The 23,345-nt window shown below is 52.1% G+C and overlaps 1 protein-coding gene across 1 annotated transcript in view; it reads left to right on the forward strand.

The window, feature by feature from the left end:
* TDRD1 (tudor domain containing 1) overlaps positions 1-23,345 on the forward strand; it is a 197,311-nt gene that overhangs the window by 162,419 nt on the left and 11,547 nt on the right. The window contains exons 20-22 of the mRNA XM_088456052.1: positions 16,675-16,842; positions 17,091-17,318; positions 17,673-17,710. Coding sequence (XP_088312178.1) covers positions 16,675-16,842; positions 17,091-17,318; positions 17,673-17,710 — 434 coding nt within the window. The remainder of the gene's footprint in view (positions 1-16,674; positions 16,843-17,090; positions 17,319-17,672; positions 17,711-23,345) is intronic.

The raw sequence follows: 23,345 nt of genomic DNA on the forward strand, positions 1-23,345 counted from the left end.
GCGGCGTCCCAGGGGTTAAATGCATGCCAGGGGAGCGCGCCTTCCCTGTCTCACAGCCGGCGCCTCCCCCGCTGCACACAGCCCTCTCTGCATGCTGCCGACTGGTCCTGTGGCAGCGCTCCTCCCCCAGGCCAGCCTCCTCTCTGCTCCTCGGCGGCCATCTTCTCCAGAACGCATGGTGAACGCTGCTGGAAGCGCTGGATGGAAGCATCGTGGTCTGGGTCCCCCCGCATACCTCTCCTCCGCTGTGGCTCAGGTCTGTGTATGCAGCGCTGTGTCCTACCAGGCCCTGTGTCTGTGTAGTTGAGTGATCAGCGCTGTTAGTGCAGGAATTGTTATTTCTCTGCTTTGTATGTGACTGTGCTAGCGCTGCCTGTAACTTTCTACTTCAGGGTCCATAGGGTATCCACAGGATACCTTGGGGTATAGGTGTGACGTCAGTCGCAGGGCACCAAAGAGTTAAGCTTTCAGCCTCCCAGGATGCACTAGGTCCCCCTCCTATACCCCGCCCCCGGGCCAAGGCACCTCAGTTTAGTTTGGTGCCCGGCCGGAGTCGGGTGCACCTGTTGGAGTGGGGGCTAGAAGAGCCCCTGAAGCTTATTCTTCATGCAGCTGTGGCTGCACAACTGGATGAACAGCATGGACAGTCAGTCCTGACGTCCATGCTGTCTTCCCTACACCCCGCCGGTACCAGAACGCCGGTACTGATCCGGGGATGCTGGTGGGCGTCTGGGGTCACAGCTAGCGGTGACCCCAGATGCTCCGGACCATGGCCGGATTCAAGGGGGACAGAGGTAAGCAGCGGGGTCCCGCGGTGGGTCCCCGCTGATCACATGGTCCTAAGTCCCCAGGCAGGGGGCTCCCTGGGGACTGGCTGCAGCGTGGAGCCAGGCGACCAACCTGCGCTTCCACTACCCCCTGGGACAGCGGACCGCAGCAGAGCGGTAGCGCTGCGGCGTCCCAGGGGTTAAATGCATGCCAGGGGAGCGCGCCTTCCCTGTCTCACAGCCGGCGCCTCCCCCGCTGCACACAGCCCTCTCTGCATGCTGCCGACTGGTCCTGTGGCAGCGCTCCTCCCCCAGGCCAGCCTCCTCTCTGCTCCTCGGCGGCCATCTTCTCCAGAACGCATGGTGAACGCTGCTGGAAGCGCTGGACGGAAGCATCGTGGTCTGGGTCCCCCCGCATACCTCTCCTCCGCTGTGGTCAGGTCTGTGTATGCAGCGCTGTGTCCTACCAGGCCCTGTGTCTGTGTAGTTGAGTGATCAGCGCTGTTAGTGCAGGAATTGTTATTTTTCTGCATTGTATGTGACTGTGCTAGCGCTGCTGCCTGTAATCTTTTCTTCTCTAAACTGTCAGCTTTATTACTGTCCCTGTTCTTTCTGCTAAAGCCCTTGCGGTGCGGTGCTGCAGGGTGGTCTCTCGCCTATTTAATACTTAATTGGTGAGAGAGGTCACATACGTGGTGCCATCATGTCTGAAAGTGATTTTCCCCTCCGGCTACAGTGTACCACGTGCAAAGTACCGTTAGCGGAGGGGGAGGGTAGCGCGGAGGGCCTTTGCCGGCAGTGTTTGTCCATGGCGCGGCCTATTACGGTTACAGCACCGGTACAGGAGCCGCCCTGGGCTTGTTTCGCTCAGGCGTTAACAGCTTTAGTGGGCCAGTTAGCTCCGCAGCCCGCGTTTACTCCGATGGGTTTGTCCCAGCAGTCTGTGGTGTCGTCACCCATGCAGGGGTTCCCACGACAATTGGTGGTACCCCACAGTCTCCCTATTTCCCCGCTCCCGGGTTCTCAGGAGCCAGCGTGGGTTAACTCCCTGACGAGTTCTGTACAGCACTTGTCGGATGTGTTGCAAGGGGAGTCTGTGATGCGGCCTCATAAAAGGCCGGTGGCGTCTCTGTCCGCTCCTTATGAGGATGACGAAGGGACGTCTGATGATGGGGAGATTCTGGATCCTTACGATCAGGAACCTCTCCATACTAAGGACGCTGATGCTAAGTCCAAAGTATATATTCCTGGACTTATTCGGGCGGTCCGCACAGCCTTGGTGATTGAGGACGAAGTTCCCCCAGCGGCTAAATCTAAGTATGCCTTTTTCAAAGATGTGAAGGGCGATGCCACAGTCTTTCCTCTTTCGGGTCAGTTGGTGGACCATTTAGAGGAGGCGTGGAAACAACCTGGCAAAAGATACCAGCCGCAGAGACGCCTGGCGGTGGCTTATCCGTTCGCGGATAATTATTTTGCTAAGTGGGAATCCCCTCCACAGGTGGATTCTCACGTGACCCGTCTTGTCCGTAGTGCCACATTGCCGATGCCATCCATGTCCTCCCTTAAGGTGCTACGGACCGCAAGGTAGAAATCTGCCTGAAGTCCGCTTATTCCCTTGCAGGGGGGGCAGCACAGCCGGCTATGGCCATTTGCTGGGTTGCCAGAGCGATGGAGCGCTGGGCGGATTCATTAGAGGCTTCTTTTGAATCCGACTGTCCGGCCGAACAGGCGGAGTTGATTGGCAATCTCCGTGATTCGGCCACCTACATCAACGAGGCGGCTCTAGACATTAGTACTCTGGTGTCTAGAATTTCTTCAGCAGCGGTAGCTGCTCGTCGCACCTTGTAGCTGCGATCCTGGAAGGCGGACGCAGATTCCAAGAAAGGTCTGGAAGCGTTGCCGTTTACCGGAGAAGTTCTCTTCGGTCCGGATCTGGATAAGATTGTGGCCACGCTGGCGGCAGCCAAATCTGCTTGTCTCCCGTCGGCCGCTGCTCCTTCTGGTTCGGGACCATCGTCCTTTCGGTCATCTAGGGCCCAGGGCAGGCCCAAACCACAGTCGTTTCCTCGACAGGCTGGCCCTAAGAAATCGGTCAAGCCCCGGAAGCAGGCATGGAGTACCAGACGTCCGGCCCCCAAGCCAGATGACAAGCCTGCGGCCTGACGGTCCGGGCCTCCCTTTGGGGGATCCCAGGGTGGGAGGCCGCCTGCTACAGTTCGCCCAGTGTTGGTCGACCACTACGACAGACACTTGGGTTCTGGAGGTGGTTTCCCACGGATACGCCCTCTCCTTCCGGCACAGACCCCCGGCTCGCTTCTTCACCACGGGTCTCCCATCAGACCGGAACAAGGCTACGGAGCTGCGGAAGGTATTGCACAATATGCTCCAGGCTGGAGTTATAGTGGCTGTTCCATTCTCCCAGAGGGGCCAGGGTTTCTATTCAAATCTATTTTTGGTACAGAAACCCAATGGGTCATATCGTCCGATTCTCAACCTCAAAGCACTCAACAAGTCTTTGCGGGTCCCGAAGTTTCGGATGGAGACCCTACGGTCCATCATTCTGGCGCTGGAACCTGGGGACTACTTGGTGTCATTGGACATACAGGACGCTTACCTGCATGTCCCTATTATTTTGCGCCATCAACAGTTCCTCAGGTTTGCAATCCGCAGCGACCACTTCCAGTTTCGGGCGTTACCTTTTGGCCTGGCAACAGCACCACGTGTTTTCACCAAGGTGATGGCGGTCATGGCGGCTTCTCTGCGGCTGCAGGGAGTCCGCATGTTGCCGTATTTGGACGACCTGTTATTGGTGGCAGGATCTCCAGAGCTTCTGTTACGCCACTTGGACCTGACCATTGCACTGCTGCAACGGCACGGCTGGCTAATCAACTGGCAGAAGTCCACTCTAATCCCGTCTCGGAGGATTCTGCATCTTGGAGCCTTATTGGACTCGGGACAGCAAAGGATCTTCGTGACGGAGGACAAGATCTCTGCTTTACAGTCAAGGGTGCGCAGTTGCCTGCACAGCCGCCGGGTGTCCTTACACTCGGCGATGAGGTTACTGGGCTCCATGGTGTCGGTGTTCGACATGGTGGAATACGCCCAGTTTCACTCCAGACCTCTGCAGCACCTGATCCTGTCCAAGTGGAACGGGCTGCCTCAGTCTCTGAAGTCCCAGACGATTGTGCTCACCCAGGAGGTTCGCCTGTCCCTTGCGTGGTGGTTACAGACGACCCACCTCAACAAGGGACGTCCGTTCTGGGTTCCAACTTGGGTCCTGTTGACAACGGACGCCAGTCTTCGGGGCTGGGGAGCAGTTTCGGGTCCACACTTGTTCCAGGGCAGGTGGACGCCGACAGAAGCGGAGCTTCCAATAAATATCTTGGAACTCCGTGCGGTCTTCAATGCTCTCCAGCAGGCACAGCGGTTTCTCCAGGGTCGCCCGGTGCAGGTCCAGTCGGACAACGCTACCACCGTGGCCTACATAAACAGGCAAGGAGGAACTCGCAGTCGGGCGGCTCTCGTAGAGGTCTCTCGGATCCTGGTTTGGGCGGAGCGCAATCTTCCGGCCATATCAGCGGTCTTCATCCTGGGAGTGCTAAATTGGGAGGCGGACTTTCTAAGTCGCCAGGACGTTCATCCGGGGGAATGGTCCCTGCACCCGGACGTTTTTCAACTACTGGTGGACAGGTGGGGTCTTCCAGAAATCGACCTCATGGCGTCCCGGCACAACAACAAGTTGCCGGTGTACGGGTCTCGCACAAGAGACGAAGGGGCGTCTCTGGTGGATGCTCTGTCCGTCCGGTGGACGTTCCGGTTCGCATACCTGTTCCCTCCGGTCTCCCTTCTTCCACGGGTAATCCGGAAATTCAAACAGGAAGGAGGGACGCTCCTGTTGATAGCTCCCGCGTGGCCCAGACGGCACTGGTTCTCAGACCTTCAGGGTCTGTCCGTGGACAGTCCTCTGCGGTTGCCGCTACGACCGGACCTTCTGTCTCAGGGTCCTTGCCTTCACCCGGACCTGACTCGGCTGTCTTTGACGGCGTGGCTGTTGAGACGGCCATGCTGAGGTCCCGGGGGTTTTCCAGCTCTGTGGTGCGTACCATGTTACGAGCTCGGAAACCGTCTTCCGCGAGGATATACCATCGCGTGTGGCATACGTTCTTCCAGTGGTGTCGACCGAGAGGTTATGCACCGCGGGAGTTTCGTCTGTCTCGGATTCTCGCCTTCCTGCAAGCGGGACTAGATCATGGGCTTCGCCTTGCTTCTTTGAAGGTACAGGTTTCGGCCCTATCTGTCTGGTTTCACCGTAGGATTGCTACAATCCCGGATGTGCGCACCTTTATGCAGGGTGTTCTCCGCATTCAGCCGCCCTTTGTTCCACCTGTGGCGCCTTGGGATTTGGCTGTGGTCCTGAGGACCTCCAAGGACCGCCGTTTGAACCACTGGGCTCAGTGGATCTTAAATGGCTAACAGCTAAGACTGTTTTCCTTCTGGCCATTGCTTCGGCCAGACGTGTTTCTGAGTTATGGGCTCTTTCTTGTAGACCCCCTTTCTTGGTTTTTTATGGGAACAGGGCAGTGCTCCGCACTCGGCCCGAGTTTCTTCCCAAAGTTGTTTCCCAGTTTCATATTAACGAGGAAATAGTTGTTCCGGCCTTTAACTCACCGGGTCTTTCCGTGGGTGAGGCCTCTTTGGATGTTTTGCGGGCCTTAAGGACTTATGTTGACCGCACTTCTTCGTTTAGGAAGTCGGACGCTTTGTTTGTCCTCTATGGCTTCCGTAAAAAGGGTTGGCCTGCTTCAAAGCAAACTTTGGCAGCCTGGATCCGTATGGCTATTTCTGAAGCTTATCTTCATGAAGGCCTACCGGTCCCTCCTTCTCTGAAGGCTCATTCCACTAGGTCTGTGGGTCCTTCGTGGGCAGCTCGACGTGGTGCCTCGGCAGTTCAGATCTGCAAGGCTGCTACGTGGTCCTCTGTCCATACCTTCGTGAGGTATTACAGGTTTGACACCTTCGCCTCTCAGGATGCTTCCTTCGGGCGGCGGATTCTCCTTTCTGCACAGGAGCGTCCCCACCCTTAAAGGATACTGCTTTGGGACATCCCCAAGGTATCCTGTGGATACCCTATGGACCCTGAAGTAGAAAATATGAGATATGGTAAGAACTTACCCTTGTTATCTCTATTTCTACGAAGTCCATAGGGTTCCACAGGACTCCCGCCCTGTCGCACCTGTGCTGCAGATGGGCTTTGCTCTGGTCACCGGTTTTCCGTCTCCCTCTGGTGAGAATGTGATTCTTGTATGTGTCCAGATCTTTTTTCTCTCTCTTCCTTCTCCTCCTCCGGCCTATGGCTTGATAACTAACTGAGGTGCCTTGGCTCGGGGGCGGGGTATAGGAGGGGGACCCTAGTGCATCCTGGGAGGCTGAAAAGCTTAACTCTATGGTGCCCAGCGACTGACGTAACACCTATACCCCCAAGGTATCCTGTGGAACCCTATGGACTTCGTAGAAATAGAGATAACAAGGGTAAGTTCTTACCATATCTCATATTTTCCTGTATCTGAACAGCTCATTGAGCTTATGGATGAGGCATGGGGTAGCCCGGATAAACGATTTTCTACTTCAGGGTCCATAGGGGGTCCACAGGGTTGACCTTGGGGTATAGCTGGATCTGGATCCATGGGCACCACGCAGTTAAAGCTTTAGCTGCTCCCAGGATGCACTTGGGTCCGTCCTCCTCTATACCCCGGCCACAGCACCTCAGTTTGAGTTGGTGCCCGGCCGGAGTAGGGTCACCTGCGCAGGGGGGCTGCAGGAGCAGCCCCCAAAAGCTTTCTATTTTAAAAAAAAAAAAAAGCCTGTTAGATTTTTATTTTAAAACAGAGGCTCTAGTGTGGCAGCGACGGGCTGTCTATGCAGACGCCCACGCTGCCGCTCTCCTTCACCGCTGGCGCCGCGACGCCAGTACTGCACTGGGGATCGCGGCGGGAGGCCAGAGTCCGTACTAGCCGGACTCTGGGTCCCTCCCTGGACTGCTGCCGGAGTCGCCGGGGACAAGGTAAGCCGCGAGTCGCCGATTAGCGGCGGCTCGCGGGTTTTGCCTGCACATGCAGTCCTTTGCCCCCGGTCCTAGGGGACAGACCGGGGGCCGCTAGCGGTGGCGGCGGGCTCCCCCTCTAAGGAGGAATAACCCGTGGGACCACTAGACCACCAGGGATATATGGCAAGCGGGATGCCGGCAAGCCCTGGGGTTAATATGCTAGCCAGGGGAGGAAGCCTTCCCTGTCAGCGGCTCCTCCCCTCAGCTCAGCGCGCCTTTCAGCACGGAGTCTGGCGTCGCTGAGCTGCAGCTACTCGGCCACTCCTCCTCTGAGGTCTCCAGCGGCCATTTTCTCATAGTGGCAGCGCAGATCTTCAGGGAGCACGCGGACCGGTCCCCCTGTGTACCTCTCCCCTGATTAAGGACAGCGTACACAGCACTATAGCCCTCCCAGACACTGAATCTGGGCAGGTTGATTGTAGTGGAAAGGTGCAGTGAGTATATCTTCCTGCATGGTATGTGACTTTTGCTAGTGCTGCCTGTCTGTGCTTATTTTCTACTTACTGTCAGCTTATACCTATCTCTTTACTTCTCCTACAAGCCCTACAGGTGTGTGGGGGAGGGGCGTTTCTACTGACCTCACTTATATAGATCACGTATTTGTGAGGTCCGTCACATACAGTTGTGTGCTACTCAGTGCCATATTGTGGGCTGTTGTTCAGCACACCGGTGAGTGCGTTTTACTTCTACCCTGGTGCCAGATATATAATATATTCTGTCATGTCAGACGAGGAGGTTGAGCGCTCAGTGGCTCCGGTGTTGGCCTCCTGCGGACGCTGTTCTGCAGGAGTGGATAGGGAGGATTTGTCACAGGATGGCCTGTGTAGTCGATGCCAGGTGGCTCCTGGCCCATCCAGACCTTCTCTGGCGCAGGAACCACCGTGGGCGATGTTTTCTCAAGTGCTGGTGTCTATTGCGGACCGTCTGTCGGTCCCGACTGCTCTCCCTTCTAGGGCGGTGCCCCAGCCGAGCATCCCCCATTCCCCGGGTGTCCCGCAGTTATTGCGGAGTCCTCCTGGGTCTCAATCAGTAGGTCCCTATGCGGGGTTGCCTATGGATATACAGGCTTCCCCTGTGCCGCAGCAGCCTGTGGTACCTTTTCAGGCCCCTATGGCGATGCCTCCACCATGGGTGGATGTGCTCTCCAACTCCGTGCAAAATTTGGCGGCCGCTTCCTCGGCTTTTCAGTCAATGTTGCAGACTGACATGCCTTCTAGGATTTCTAAACGCCCACTCATGACACGGGCTGCTCAGGTATCGGACTCAGAGGGTTCCTCAGATGATGGGGAGGTCCCTGATGACACTGACTCGGACGCCTCGGTCCAGGAAATGGATACCAAGTCGTCCATTAATGTGCGAGCACTAGTTAGGGCGGTGCGAGCTATTCTTCTTATAGAGGATGAGGCACCGGTTCCTAAGTCGAAGTTTCCTAGTTTAAAAAAAAAACTAAGGTGGCTTCTGCGGTGTTTCCCCTGTCGGATCAGTTGACGGATCATATGGCGGTAGCTTGGCAGGCGCCTAGTAAGAGATTCCTTCCTCAGAAGCGGTTGGCTTCTAATTACCCCTTCCCTGAGGCACATTGTAAAAAATGGGAAACTCCACCGGCGGTGGATTCCCATGTCACCCGTTTGACTCGGGGCGCCACCTTACCATTACCGTCGATATCCTCGTTGAAGGATCCCACGGAGACAGGAAAGTTGAGACTTGCTTAAAGTCTATTTACTCCCTCTCCGGGGCGGTGGCCCGACCGTCCATGGCCATCTCCTGGGTGGCCAAGGCCATTGAGGGGTGGGCCAATGCATTGGAAGATACCTTCCCGGACGACGCTCCGGATGTCCAGCGGGCATTGTTGGGACAAATGAGGGACGCTGCTTCTTACATTGGAGAAGCTTCTTTAGATGCTAGTCTGCTGACCTCGCGGGTATCGGCTGCAGCGGTGTCTGGCCGCCGATCCTTATGGTTGCGGTCCTGGAGAGCGGACTCTGATTCAAAGAAAGGAGGCCTTACCTTTCAATGGGGAATTACTATTTGGTCCGGACTTGGACAAAATAGTGGACACCCTGGCTAAATCCAAGTCGGCCTTCCTCCTTTCGGCTGCACTGCCTGCTAAGGTTCGGAGTTCGGCTTTTCGTTCCTTTCGGGTTCAGGGTAAGGCGAAAGGTCAGTCCTTCCCGAGACAGTCTGCGAGTAAGACGGCCTCTAAACCCAAGAAGCAAGCCTGGAGTGCTCGGCGCCCTTCTTCCAAGCAGGAAGATAAACCTGCGGCCTGATGGGACGGGCCTCCCTCTGGGGGACCTCAGAGTGGGAGGCCGACTTCTTCTATTTGCCCAGTGCTGGCACAATACCACCACGGATGCCTGGGTTCGAGAAGTGGTCTCCCAGGGGTACGCCCTGTCTTTTCGGCACAGACCACCCCACCAGTTTTTCTGCACAAGTCCTTCTCAGGACAAGACCAAGGCGTTACAGGTTCAGGAGGCTATAGAGTCCTTGCTGAAAGCAGGGGTCATTGTTCCCGTTCCTCTATCACAACGAGGGACGGGGTATTATTCGTCTCTGTTTCTGGTGCAGAAACCCAATGGTTCTCATCGCCCTATCCTCAACTTGAAGTCTCTGAACAAATTCCTCAGAGTTCCCAAGTTCAGGATGGAAACGTTACGTTCCATCATTCTGGCGATGGAACCGGGGGATTACATGGTGTCCCTGGACATCCAGGACGCCTACCTCCATGTTCCGATGGCATCTTCACACCAGCGGTATCTGAGGTTCGCTATCCTTCAACACTACTATCAGTTCCGGGCGCTACCCTTTGGTCTCTCCACGGCACCGAGGGTGTTCACGAAGATTATGGCGGTCATGGCCGCACATCTTCGGAACCAGAATGTACGGCTGCTGCCGTACCTGGACGACCTCCTGTTGCTGGCGAGCTCCCCGGAGGTACTGCTTCAACATCTCCACCTGACGATCGCTTGCCTGCAAGCACACGGGTGGTTGATAAATTGGAAAAAGTCCTCCCTGATTCCATCACAGCGGATGGTTCATTTGGGAGCCCTGCTGGATTCGCGTCAGCAAAGGATCTTCCTGACTCCGGAGAAGGTCGCCTCCCTACAGCTGCGGATACGCAGTTGCCTGAGCCGTTGCCGCCTGTCGGTCCATTCGGCTATGAGAGTTCTGGGGTCCATGGTGTCGACATTCGACATGGTGGAATTTGCCCAGTTCCATTCCCGGCCCCTGCAGGGGCTGATTCTATCAGAATGGAATGGGTTACCTCACCGGATCCGCTCTCAGGTGCTGGTGTTGTCTCCGGACGTTCGGCTATCTTTGGCTTGGTGGCTTCAGACAGCTCATCTGGTCGAGGGGCGCCCATTTTGGATCCCGGACTGGGTCCTGCTCACGACGGATGCCAGTCTCCGGGGTTGGGGGGCAGTGACCGGCTCTTTGTCGCTTCAGGGTCGTTGGTCAGCGGAAGAAGCACTTCTCCCCATCAACATCCTGGAACTGCGGGCAGTATTCAGGGCCCTGCAGTCGTCCGGCCCCGCTCTTCACGGAAGGGCGGTACAGGTGCAGTCCGACAACGCCACCACGGTGGCGTATATCAATCACCAAGGCGGAACTCGCAGTCAGGCAGCGATGTCGGAGGTGTCTCGTATCCTGACTTGGGCGGAGGGTCACATTCCAGCGATCTCGGCGGTCTTCATCCCCGGAGTCCTCAATTGGGAGGCGGACTTCCTCAGCCGTCACGACGTGCATCCCGGGGAATGGTCGCTTCACCCAGAGGTGTTTCAGCTACTCGTGGACAGGTGGGGACTGCCGGAGCTGGACTTGATGGCCTCCCGTCACAATCACAAGTTGCCCATTTACGGGTCAAGGACAAGAGACGCAGGTGCAAGTCTGGTGGACGCGCTGTCGGTGAAATGGACGTTTCACCTGGCGTATCTGTTTCCTCCGATATCCCTGCTTCCTCGGGTTCTGCGGAAATTCAAGCAGGACGGCGGCATGCTCGTGCTGGTAGCTCCGGCGTGGCCCAGACGTCCTTGGTACTCCGATCTCAGGAGCCTCTCCATCGACGCTCCGTACCTTCTTCCTCAGCGTCGGGACCTGTTGTCTCAGGGGCCCTGCCTTTACCCGGATCTGGGTCGGCTGTCTTTGACGGCGTGGCTCTTGAGACAGCCGTCTTGAGGTCTCGGGGCTTCTCCAGTTCGGTTATTGGTACCATGCTCAGGGCACGCAAGCCTGCTTCAGCACGGATTTATCACAGAGTGTGGCACACTTACTTTCAGTGGTGTGAGTCCAGACATTATGATCCTCAGGTGTTCCGAGTTTCTAGGATCTTGGAATTTCTTCAGTCAGGATTGGATCTCGGCTTACGCCTTGCATCTCTGAAGGTTCATGTGTCCGCCTTGTCCGTGTGGTTTCAACGGCGGATTGCAATACTACCAGACGTTCACACCTTTTTCCAAGGTGTTCTCAGGATCCAGCCTCCCTTTGTGCCTCCTGTGGCTCCTTGGGACTTGGCGGTGGTGCTACGGGTCCTGCAGGGTCCTACGTTTGAGCCTCTTGAGGCGGTGGAGCTCAAGTGGCTGACATTTAAGACGGTTTTTCTCCTGGCAATTGCTTCGGCCAGGAGGGTGTCTGAATTGGGGGCGCTTTCCTGTCGCCCTCCTTTCCTGATTTTTCACCAGGACAGAGCGGTGCTCCGCACTCGTCCTGAGTTTTTGCCCAAAGTGGTCTCGAAGTTCCATATTAATCAGGAACTTGTTGTGCCAGCTTTTCAGTCCCCTGATCTTTCAGCTGGTGAGACTTCCTTAGATGTGGTCCGGGCGCTTAGAATTTATGTAGACCGGACGGCTTCGGTTAGGAAGTCTGATTCCTTATTTATCCTCTTTGGTTTTCACAAGAGGGGTTGGCCTGCCAACAAACAAACGTTAGCCCGTTGGCTTCGTTCCGTTATTTGTGAGGCTTATGCACAGGAGGGCTTACCTGTGCCAGCCTCTGTTAAGGCTCATTCCACTCGTTCTGTGGGTCCCTCTTGGGCTGCTAGACGTGGCGCTTCTGCTGTTCAGCTGTGTAAGGCGGCCACTTGGTCTTCAATTCAAACGTTTTTGAGGTTCTATGCGTTTGACACCTTTGCCTCTCAGGATGCATCCTTTGGGCGCCGGGTACTCCTTTCAGCACAGGAGCGTCCCCGCCCTTAGTTGTACTGCTTTGGGACATCCCCAAGGTCAACCCTGTGGACCCCCTATGGACCCTGAAGTAGAAAACAAGAGATATGGTAAGAACTTACCTTTGTTATCTCTGTTTCTACGAAGTCCATAGGGTCCACAGGGCGCCCGCCCTGACGCACCTGGCTTCAAATGGGCTGTGTGGCTGGTCACCGGTTTTCCGTCTCCCATTTCTGTGAGTATGGTTTCTTGTGTGTTCCAGTCTTCCTTCTCTCTGTTTAGTCTCCTCCTCCGGCCTTGGCTGCTTACCAACTGAGGTGCTGTGGCCTGGGGCGGGGTATAGAGGAGGACGGACCCAAGTGCATCCTGGGAGCAGCTAAAGCTTTAACTGCGTGGTGCCCATGGATCCAGATCCAGCTATACCCCCAAGGTCAACCCTGTGGACCCTATGGACTTCGTAGAAACAGAGATAACAAAGGTAAGTTCTTACCATATCTCTTGTTTTATGTGAATAAGAGAATAACATCGTTGTATCCTTTCCCAGCTTCTGTATGTACTAAGTGGGAGGTACCTCCTACTGTGGATGCTCATGTAACACATTTAATCAGAAATGCTACATTGCCTATTCCACAAATAGAAAAATTGTTAGTATGTCTGAAGGCAATATTTTCATCATCTGGAGCTGTTACTCGTCCAGCTATGATGGGAGCCTGGGTAGCCAAAGCTGATAAAGAATGGATGGGGGCATTGGAAGACTCGCTACCAGATGCTTCCAGAGAACAGATGATTTATATCTCCCACATACGGGAAGCGGCTTCCTATCTGGGAGGAGCTGCAGTAGATACTGGAATTTTAGTTACTAAAGCATCAGCAGCTTCAATAGTGGCACACAGGGCCCTTTGGTCAAGATCCTGGAAAGCTGATTCAGGATCAAAGAGGACGCTGGAAGTCTTTCTATGGAAAGGTACTTTTTGGAGCAGAGTTGGATAAAATAATGACTACTCTGGCGGCTTCAAAATCAGCAGGTCTGCCATCTACGGCGACTATAAAGTCTAGGCAGGTTTCTTTTCGGTCATTCCGTCCTCAGGGATGAGCAAGGGAACAGTTCCTATAGGCCGACTAGTTTACGCAAGACAACAAGGTGACAAACTAAGAGGTCTGGCCCGGCAAGATGTTCATCTTATAAACCGGACGGCAAACCCTCTGCCTGATAAGGCGGGCCTCATCCTGGGGGATTCCAGGGTGGGAAGACGACTTCTTCAGTTTGCGGATTATTGGCATCAAACAACAACAACAACTCACTTTCAGGAGGCATCCTCCGCAGAAGTTTTTTTGCACAGATCCTCCATCAGATGCAGGCAGGGGTAATAGTCCCGGTTCCTGTGTCGCAACAGGGAAGGGGTTATTTTTCCAATCTATTCCTGGTTCAGAAACCGAATTGGGCCTATCGCCCTATACTAAATCTAAAAACCCTCAACAGGTTTATCCATGTACCCAAGTTTCGTATGGAAACTCTGGTCAATTATTTTGGCAATGGAGCCAGGGGATTAAATGGTTTCCCTGGACATTCAGGATGCATATCTGCATGTTCCTATTATACCATTCCACCAACAATGCTTACGGTTTGCTGTCTTCAGCTTTATTACCAATTTCAGGCTCTACCCTTTGGGTATTTACCAAAATAATGGCTGTCATGACGGCCTATCTCAGGCGTCAGGAAGTCAGAATTCTGCCATATCTGGACGACCTTCTGATATTGGCACAGACTCCGGTTGTTTTACAAAGCCATCTTCAACCATAGCCTGCCTACAAAAGCACGACTGGATAATCAATTGGAAGAAATCATCACTTTCTCCAACACAGCAGATGGTACATCTGGGAGCGTTGCTGGATTCTCTGGCACAAACAATGCCAGAGGACAAGATTGTGGCCCTGTTATTGGGAGTATGCAAGCTGCTACGCAAGTAAAGGGTATCCATTCTGTGAGCAATGCAGGTCCTGGGATCAATGTTATATCCACCTTCGACATGGTGGGGTATGCTCAGCTCCATTCCAGGTCTCTGTAAAAAAGTTGATTCTCTCCAAGTGGAACCGACTGTATCACCTAATAAGGTCTCAGAGGATCATTCAGACTCCAGAGGTTTGTCGCTCTCTCCTGGGGTTCCTGAGAAAGGACCATCTGAATAAAGGGCACTCATTCTGGATTCCAAATTGTGTGCTTCTCACCACAGACGCCAGTCTTCGCGGATGGGGGGCAGTGACAGGTCCTCACACCTTTCAGGGAAAATGGACAAATCAGGAAAGTCATCTGCCAATAAACATTCTGCAACTGCGAGCAGTGTGTAAGGCACAGGACCTGCTCCAGGGCAGGCCTGTCCATATTCAGTCCGACAATGCGACTACAGTGGCCTACCTCAATCATTAGGGAGGCACGAGAAGTTACGCAGCCATGAAAGAAGTGACAAAGGATCTGATTTGGGCAGAGCGTCCTTTTCCGGCCATCTCTGTAATATTCATACCGGGAGTCCTCAATTGGGTGGCAGACTTCCTAAGTCGCCAGGACATACACGCCAGAGAGTGGTCTCTACATCCGGGAGTGTTTCAGCTCCTGGTAAACAAATGTCTACCAGAGATGGATCTCATGGCGTCGCGTCACAACCACAAGGGCCCCAGGTACGGGTCCAGGTCCAGAGACCCATCAGCATCCTTCGTGGACGCACTGGCAGTAAGATGGGACTTCAAGCTGGCGTATCGCTTTTCTATGATTTCTCTTCTCCCAATAGTTCTCAGGAAATTCAAGTAGGAAGGCGGAACAGTAATACTGGTGGCTCCAGCTTGGCCCAGAGTTCATTGGTTCACCAACATACAAAATCTGTGTGTAGATAGTCCGTATCCTCTTCCTCTATAGCAGGATCTGCTAACACAGGGTCCCTGCCGGCATCCGGCCTTACCTCGCCTGGCTTTGACGGCGTGGCTCTTTAATCTTCCATCCTAAGAGCAAAAGATTTTTCCAGTTCTGTAATTCAAACGATGCATAGGGCACGAAAGCCTGCCTCTGCCGCATCTATTACAGAGTTTGGCATTCTTTTGGTCAATGGTGTTCCCATAGGAAATATGATCCTAAGGTGTTCAGGATTTCCAGGGTACTGGCTTTTCTTCAGGCGGGGTTAGACAGTGGTCTCCACCTGGCCACTTTGAGAGTACAAGTTTCTGCACGATCATTCTGGTTCCAGAGGAAGATTGCCTCATTACCAGATGTTAGAATTTTTTTTCCAAGGAATTCTGCGAGTTCAGCCTCCTTTTTTTTTTTTTTCCACTGGTAGCACCATTGGATTTGTTTTTGGTTCTCAAGGGACTACAAGCTCCCCCGTTTGGACTAGACTCTGTAGATTTGAAGTGGTTGACAGCGAAGACACTTGTTGTTCTCGCTTTCTCTTCTGCTCGCAGAGTTTCTGATTTGGCAGCGCTTTCTTGTCGCTTCCCATTTTTCATCAGGTTAAAGCTGTTCTTTGTACAAGTGAGGGATACCTTCCTAAGGTAGTGTCCCATTTTCATGTAAATGAAGAAATTGTAGTTCCAGTTTTTCAGTCTCCAGATCTTTCTGTAGGTGAAGCCTCCCTGGATGTAGTTTGTATTCCCCGTATTTATGTGGAGCGCACAAACTCTGTTAGAAAATCTTTTTGTATTGTATATTTTTCACAAACGAGGATGGCCAGCTAATAAGCAGACTCTGGCGAGATGGCTATGCATGACTATCTCTCATGTGTACACACAGGCTGATCTCCATGTCCCAAGCACAGTGACAGCACAATCTGATCGGCCTGTAGGGCCTTCGAGGGCATTTGTGCCTCTGCTGAACAATTGTGCAAGGTAGCCACGTGGTCTTCTGTCCACACTTTTCTTAGGTTCTATGCCTGATACTTTTGCCCCTCAGGATGCTTCCTTTGGGCGACGAGTTCTTCTTTATGCTCAGGAGCATCCCCATACCTTAGGGAAACTTGCTTTAGGACATCTCCATGGTATCCATGTGGACCCTGAAGAAGAAAATTCGAGTTATGGTAGACTTACCTAGATAACTCCTTTTCTTTTATGTCCATAGGGTCCACAGGGCACCCTCCTTGGCACACCTGGCTGAGGGAATCTGTGACCGAAAAAAATATTACCTGCATTTTCTGTAAGAGTGTTTCTGGTGTATGATTGCTCTTCCTTCTCCTCTTTTCCTTCTCCTGCCTTGAGGCTTGTTAACTAAACTGGAGGCCTATGGCTAGGGGCGGGGTATATGGAGGAGGACCCGAGGCATCCTGGGAGCCTGGATCTCTCATCCTGGGACTGTTTGGAGCCTGGATCTCTCCAACCATAATATCCCCATGGTATCCCTGTGGACCTCGAAGAAAAGGAGTTTTCTAGGTAAGTCTACCATAATTCTAATTTTATCAAACGACAAAAATGCCGGCAGATGGAGGCATACTGATGGAGAACATGATGGCTCTTACCATCCATTGCAGTGTGTCACTATGGTAGTTTCTCAGCACCGCAAATATTTGGTGCGCATGTCTTAGATAAGGTACTGTACTATACGCCTAGAGCTACAATGTATCACTGCAACATTCTGAATGCAAGATGCTATGTTGCTTTGTATCTGCAGCTGATGGTCATTGGTACAGAGCTGTTGTCCTGGATGTCTGCGAATCTACTGTCAGAATCGCGTATGCGGATTATGGTAACATGGAGAGTTTGCCTCTCTCCTGCCTTCGTCCCATAAAAGAAGACTTCCTCAATCCTCCCATGCAGATCACAAAATGTAGGATAGCAGGTGAGGTGTTCTTTCATTATGTATATACAGTAGGTCCAAACATACTTTTATTTCCAAGATGAAGGAGATATACTGTGTAGTGCTGCTTTTATCAAGACTGAAAACTGTTAGTGGAACTCGCAGAAGTATCTATAAAAGGTGGTGTAGGGGTCACACTGATATTGGATGACCGTTTCATAACATAATAGCTTAGTTTTTTTTTTCTACAATATACTAATCGCCCCTCCTCCTTTTATACTTGCTTGTAGATGTGGTCCCAGTTACTGAGCAGTGGTCGCCAGAAGCTATACAAGCATTACGTGCTATATTAGCGGGGGCTGAAGTGTCCATCACAGCCCAGGCTGTAAGTGATGGAACATACTCGGTATCTGTAGAGATGTTGCAGGAAACGGGGCCTATACGCCTTGATGAGAAGCTGGTGATGGATGGTCTGGCGAGATACAGGACATCAACGGCGGTGACGAGAGGCTGTCCAGGTGGGCAGTGTTTTTTTTATAAGGTGTCACAAGGGTTCTGTAGCACCGTACAAAGTTATGCAGCATTCGTCTATAATATGCAGAAAAGCAGCTAACCGCTTTCATAGTAATGATAGAACGATGCTAATTGCTGGCACTAATATTGTAGTGGGGACCCCGCTCCTGGGAGCCGTTCCATCCTTGTTAGTGTGGAAAATTCTGCTGGAAGACGTCAGTAATGGTGACTGCGTCAGTGAAAATCACCCGCGCCGGATGCTTTGCTGCCATCTTGTTCTGAGCGTGCTGCAAGAAGTTTCTTCTCGTTTTTTTTTTATTTAAATCCCTTATATAACAATTATATTGTTTCATTTTCAGAACGAGATGGATGCTGCTGCCGCGACCTCCTGCTGAGAGTAAGTACATTTCTGGCTGGCTCTTCATGTTTTCTAGAACTTCCAATTAGTATGCTGAGCAGGTTTTCCATCTGCTGTACTTGATAGAAAGGTCTGTGGTCCTAATGTCAGTGCTCAAGCAACCTGTCCCTCCTTACATGTGTGTGTCATAGGTGTGTGTCAGATGAAGCTGCTGGGAATATTTCCCATAAACTGCTGACAGAGGAGCAAATGCCAGCACTGAGGCATAATCCATAAACCATACAGGTGGGAATCCATATATAGGCCACCCCTAATTTATGAAGTGATGTTAACATCTCGTTCCTCTACCTAAAATATATTTTGGGCCATAGTGCAAGTAAATATAGATAGTCCTGATTGAAGTCCTTGTAGGTTTCTTGCAACTCTTCGGTTTGCCACCTCGTACAGAAATGTCTTTCTAAGCGTGATTGCGAATTTATCTTTTTACTTGGGAAAGTAATTGATCATGTGACCTTAATTACTCACGTGACCTGAACAGCTCCTGCTCTAAATTACGTGGTAGTGGTTACACCTTTCTAATTTGTCTTTACTTCAGGGTCCATAGGCTCCACAGGGAGACCTTGGTGTGTAGGTGATGGGAACCGACATCTAGGATCTCATCTGCGGCCGTGTCTGCTCGCCGTTCCCTGTGGCTACACTACTGAAACGCGAATGCCGATTCTAAAAAAGGCCTGGAGGCCTTACCCAATATCGGGGAGATTTTGTTTGGCCCTGACCTGGACAAAATTGTGGACACGTTGGCCAAATCTGCATTTCTGCCCTCAGCATCTGCTCCTGCAAAGTCTCGAAGCTCCTCTTTTTGTACCCAAGGAAAATCGAAAGGGCAGTCCTTCCCTAGGCAGTCCGCTGCCGAGAAGACTGCCAAGCCTAAGACACAGGCCTGGAGCACAAGACGCCCGACCTCCAAACAGGAGGATAAACCCACAACCTGACGAGGCGGGCCTCCCTCTGGGGAACCCCAGAGTGGGAGGCCGACTTCTTCAGTTAGCCCAGTACTGGTGTCAAACCGACAAGGATGCTTGGGTAAGAGAAGTGATCTCTCGGGTACGCCATCTCATTCCATCGAAGGCCTCCCCACTGGCTTTTCTGCAAATGCCCTCCTTCAGACACAACCAAGGCCTTACAGATCCAGAAAGCCATACAGTCCTTGCTGCAGGTAGGGATAATCGTACCAGTTGCGCTATCTCAACGAGGGACTGGTTACTATTCTAATTTTTTTCTGGTTCAGAAACCGAATGAGTCTCATCGGCCTATCCTCAACCTCAAAGCTCTGGACATGTTCCTCAGGGTGCCCAGGTTCAGGATAGAAACCTTACGATCCATCATACTGGCTATAGAACCTGGGGATTACATGTTATTGCTGGACATTCAGGATGCATACCTTCATGTTCCCATAATGCCTTTTCACTAGTGTTATCTGCGGTTTGCTATACTGCAACAGCACTTCCTGTTTCAGGCAGTGCCCTATCCACGGCTCCAAGGGTATTTACCAAAATTATGGCTCTCATGGCAGCCCGACCTGCGGAGTCAGGGTATCCGACTCCTACCATATCTGGACGACCTCCTCTTGTTGGCAAGTTCTCCAGAAGTGCTTCACCACCACCTGCAACTAACAGTTGCTTGTCTACAAACACACGGGTGATTGGTCATTTGGAAAAAGTCCTCCCTAATTTCCTCACTGAGGATGTTTTTTTTTTTTGGAACCCTTCTGGACTCTCACCAGCAGAGAATCTTTCTGACTTCAGAAAAGATCTGTACGGTGCATCTGCAAGTACGCAGATGTCTCCGCAGTCGCCGGGTGTCAGTCCACTCGGCGATGCAGGTTCTGGGATCCATGGTATCCAAATTCGACATGGTGGAATATGCTCCGTTCCATTCCAGGCCCCTGCAGGGGCTAATCCTCTCCTGGTGGAACGGGTTACCCCACCTGTTCAGAGCTCAAACGAGGGTACTGTCTCCGGAGGTGCATCTGTCCCTCTCTTGGTGGCTACAGACATCTCAGCTAACCGAGGGTCACCCCTTTTGGATCCCGGATTGGATGCTCCTAATAACGGATGCCAGTCTCTGGGGATGGGGCGCAGTGACCCGGTACACACGCTCCTTTCAGGGCCGGTGGACAATGGTAATGGCATACCTGCCCATTAACATATTGGAACTTCGGGCTGTGTACAGGGCCCTCATGATGGCAAAGCACATTCTTCACAGAAAACCTGTGCAGGTTCAGTCCGACAACGCCACCACAGTGGCGTACATCAACCATCAAGAAGGAGGCCCTCGAAGTCGGGCAATCTCATCTCCCAGCCATTTCAGTGGCTTACATAAATCATCAAGGGGGAACCCGAAGTCCAGCGGCAAAGTCAGAGGTGTCGCGCATCCTGACATGGGCGGAAGACCATCTACCAGCCATTCCGGGAGTTCTCAATTGGGAAGCGGACTTCCTCAGCCATCACGACGTGCATCCAGGGGAATGGTCTCTTCACCAAGAGGTTTCACTCCTAGTGGACAAATGGGGTCTTCCAGAGGTGGACCTCATGGCCTCCCGACACAATCACAAGTTTACCAGTGTACGGGTCCAGAACAAGAGATGCCGAAGCAAGCCTGGTGGATGCTCTGTCAGTAAAACGGACCTTCCGGTTTGCGTACCTATTTCCTCCAGTCTCCCTACTTCCTCAAGTTCTTCGGAAGTTCAAGCAAGATGGAGGCACTGTCCTGATGGTGGCTCCAGCTTGGCCCAGACGTCATTGGTACTCAGATCTTCGGAGTCTCTCAATCGACACTCCGTTTCTGCTGCCTCGACGTCCGGAACTGTTGTCTCAGGGTCCTTGCCTTTATATGGATCATCTGTCTTTGACGGCTTGGCTCTTGAGACATCCCTCTTAAGGTCCAAGGAATTCTCTATCTCAGTCATCAACACGATGCTTAGAGCGCGTAAGCTTGCCTCCGCCAGGATCTACCACAGAGTGTGGCATACTTATTTCCAGTGGTGTCGTACAAGAGTTTACGGCCCTCAGGTGTTCAGATTTCCAGAATGCTGGCATTTCTTCAAGCTGGTTTGGACCTCTGCCTACGCCTGGCTCGTTGAAAGTGCATGTCTCTGCACCGTCAGTGTGGTTTCAACGTGAAATCCTCCGGATTCAATCTCCCTTTGTTCCACCAGTGGCTCTTTGGGATTTGGTAGTAGTTCTTCGGGTCTCCAGGGTCCTCCATTTGAACCACTAGATTCAGGGATCTTAAGTGGTTAACGGCTAAGACTTTTTTTTTTTCTGGCTATTGCATCTGCCAGAAGGGTGTCAGAATTGGGAGCACTCTCCTGCTGTCCTTCTTTTCTGATATTTCACCAGGACAGGGCAGTGCTTCACACTCGCCCTGAGTTCCTTCCTACGGTTGTTTCTAGTTTCCATATTAATCAGGAAATTATAGTACCGACCTTTCTGTCTCCAGACAGGAGAGGCCTCATTGGATGTGATCCACGCCCTCAGGATTTATGTAGACCGGACCAGTTTTCTTCAGAAATCAGACTCCTTGTTTGTGCCTTATGGATTTCACTAGAAGGGATGGCCAGCCAATAAGCAAATGTTGGCTAGATGGTTTCGTATGACTATCTCAGAAGCTTACACGCAGGCAGGCTTGCCTTTTCTGTCTTCTGTTAAGGCTCATTCTACTCGGTCTGTGGGTCCCTCGTTGGCAGCTCACCGTGACGCCTCGGCTATTCAGCTTTGTAAGGCGGCCACGTGGTCTTCTGTCCAGACCTTTATAAGGTTCTCTGCATTTGATACCTTCACTCTCAGGAAGCTTCGAAGAAAGAGAGTTAACAAAGATAAGTTCTTACCATAACTTTTTTTTTTTTCTTTTCATTCCCAACACATGCTTCTGTGGTGTCAGGAATAGATTGGGTACTGGATGCCGGCAGTCAGAATCCCCACGCTGGCAGCCCAATAGGGTTAGAATACAGACACCTGTCGGACAGTATCCTAACCCTTCCCTCCCTGCTGCCTAAACCTAACCTCCTTCCCGCATCCTAAACCTAACCTCCTTCCCGCATCCTAAACCTAACCCTACCCCTGACCCCGGTACTTACCCTCAGGATGCCGGTGCCAGGATTCTGACAGGTGTTGGGATTCCGGCGCCGTCATTCTAGCCGCCGGTATTCCGACTGTCGGGATTATAACTACATCCTGTCAGGAACATCTGCCCAGGAACCTTACTTTCATATGCGATCAGGACTGTTCAAGAATCTATAATCTGGTATTGGGGGAAGCTGACAATGTTGAGATGAAACGTAATGACTGACTTTACCGGTGATACATCTGTGGTATTCTTGCTATGTGGTATTTCCGCTATGTTACCCGCTATGTGGTATTCCCGCTATGTGGCATTCCCGCTATGTTACCTGCTATGTGGTATTCCCGCTATGTTACCCGCTATGTGGTATTCCCACTATGTTACCCATAGGAACATCCCCCACCGCATCCTACAAAATAGATCACTCTCTGCAAGTTTTCTGAATACGGGACAGCCACATCAGGCCCATTATTTAGTACATGCGGAAATGAATGAGGAATGATGAATATGTCCCATAATGAGATACTGGATAAGGGTTTTTGATAATACCCTGAGTGAGAGAAGAGCATATTCTGGCAATGTTTCCAAGCACTGACATTATTAGCCAAGCTTCTGTTTTTACTGTGACACTAGTCATTCACTCTGGGGGCTGACCTACTCCCCTCTGCTGTTACAGGAGGCCTTACTATTCCCTTTCTTCATGTTCCAGGCTGACACTGCCATTAATTCTCTCATGGGGGTGTCAGCAGCAGGGGTCCCATCAGGAGGTGTGTTTTGGAAGGGTAACTGGCACTTTCTTCTTAAAATGTAATCACAGTGCAGCCAGTCGTTATGTGGACTAAACGAATATTCATGTATCTTGCCATTTCACTGGGACGTAATGACATTATAGAGGTATGAGGCGCTTCATGCCCCACAAATTGGTGGTTTCATTTGGTTGAGCTGAATTTGGTGCAGACTATAGGGGAACTTCCTGCACCACGTTCCTGTGACAGGTGTCCTAATACGCATATCTAATTTTCTTATCATTCATAGTTATAAAGTACTTGTGTGCTGTACTTTGTCGCGTCGTCCAGAACTCAAGTCTTTACGGTCTGTCTGAACATACATACAGATGTGTCCACATGCATCTATCTTCCGTGCTGTACTAGTTGTGTTACAGATAATGCCGACTCTGTAGCACTGAGATCCTTTTCGTGAAATTTTTTCCTGTAAAATGCATCTTATTCGCAAAGCGATGTGAATGGGACTCACCAGCAGCTTATGCTGATTAAAATGATATGCGGCATGCCTATATTCTGTGTGTGACTGCGGGTGTATCTGCATGCGAAAACAAGAGATATGGTAAGAACTTACCTTTGTTATCTCTGTTTCTACGAAGTCCATAGGGTCCACAGGGTGACCTTGGGGTATAGCTGGATCCTGGATCCTCGGGCACCACGGAGTTAAAGCTTTTAGCTGCTCCCAGGATGCACTTGGGTCCAACCTCCCCCCATACCCCGCCCCCGAGCCACAGGCACCTCAGTTGGTAAGCAGCCCAGGCCGGAGGAGG

Source organism: Taudactylus pleione, unplaced genomic scaffold (assembly GCF_031769625.1).
Source record: "Taudactylus pleione unplaced genomic scaffold, aTauple2 ptg000685l, whole genome shotgun sequence".
Taxonomy (NCBI): Eukaryota; Metazoa; Chordata; class Amphibia; order Anura; family Myobatrachidae; genus Taudactylus; species Taudactylus pleione.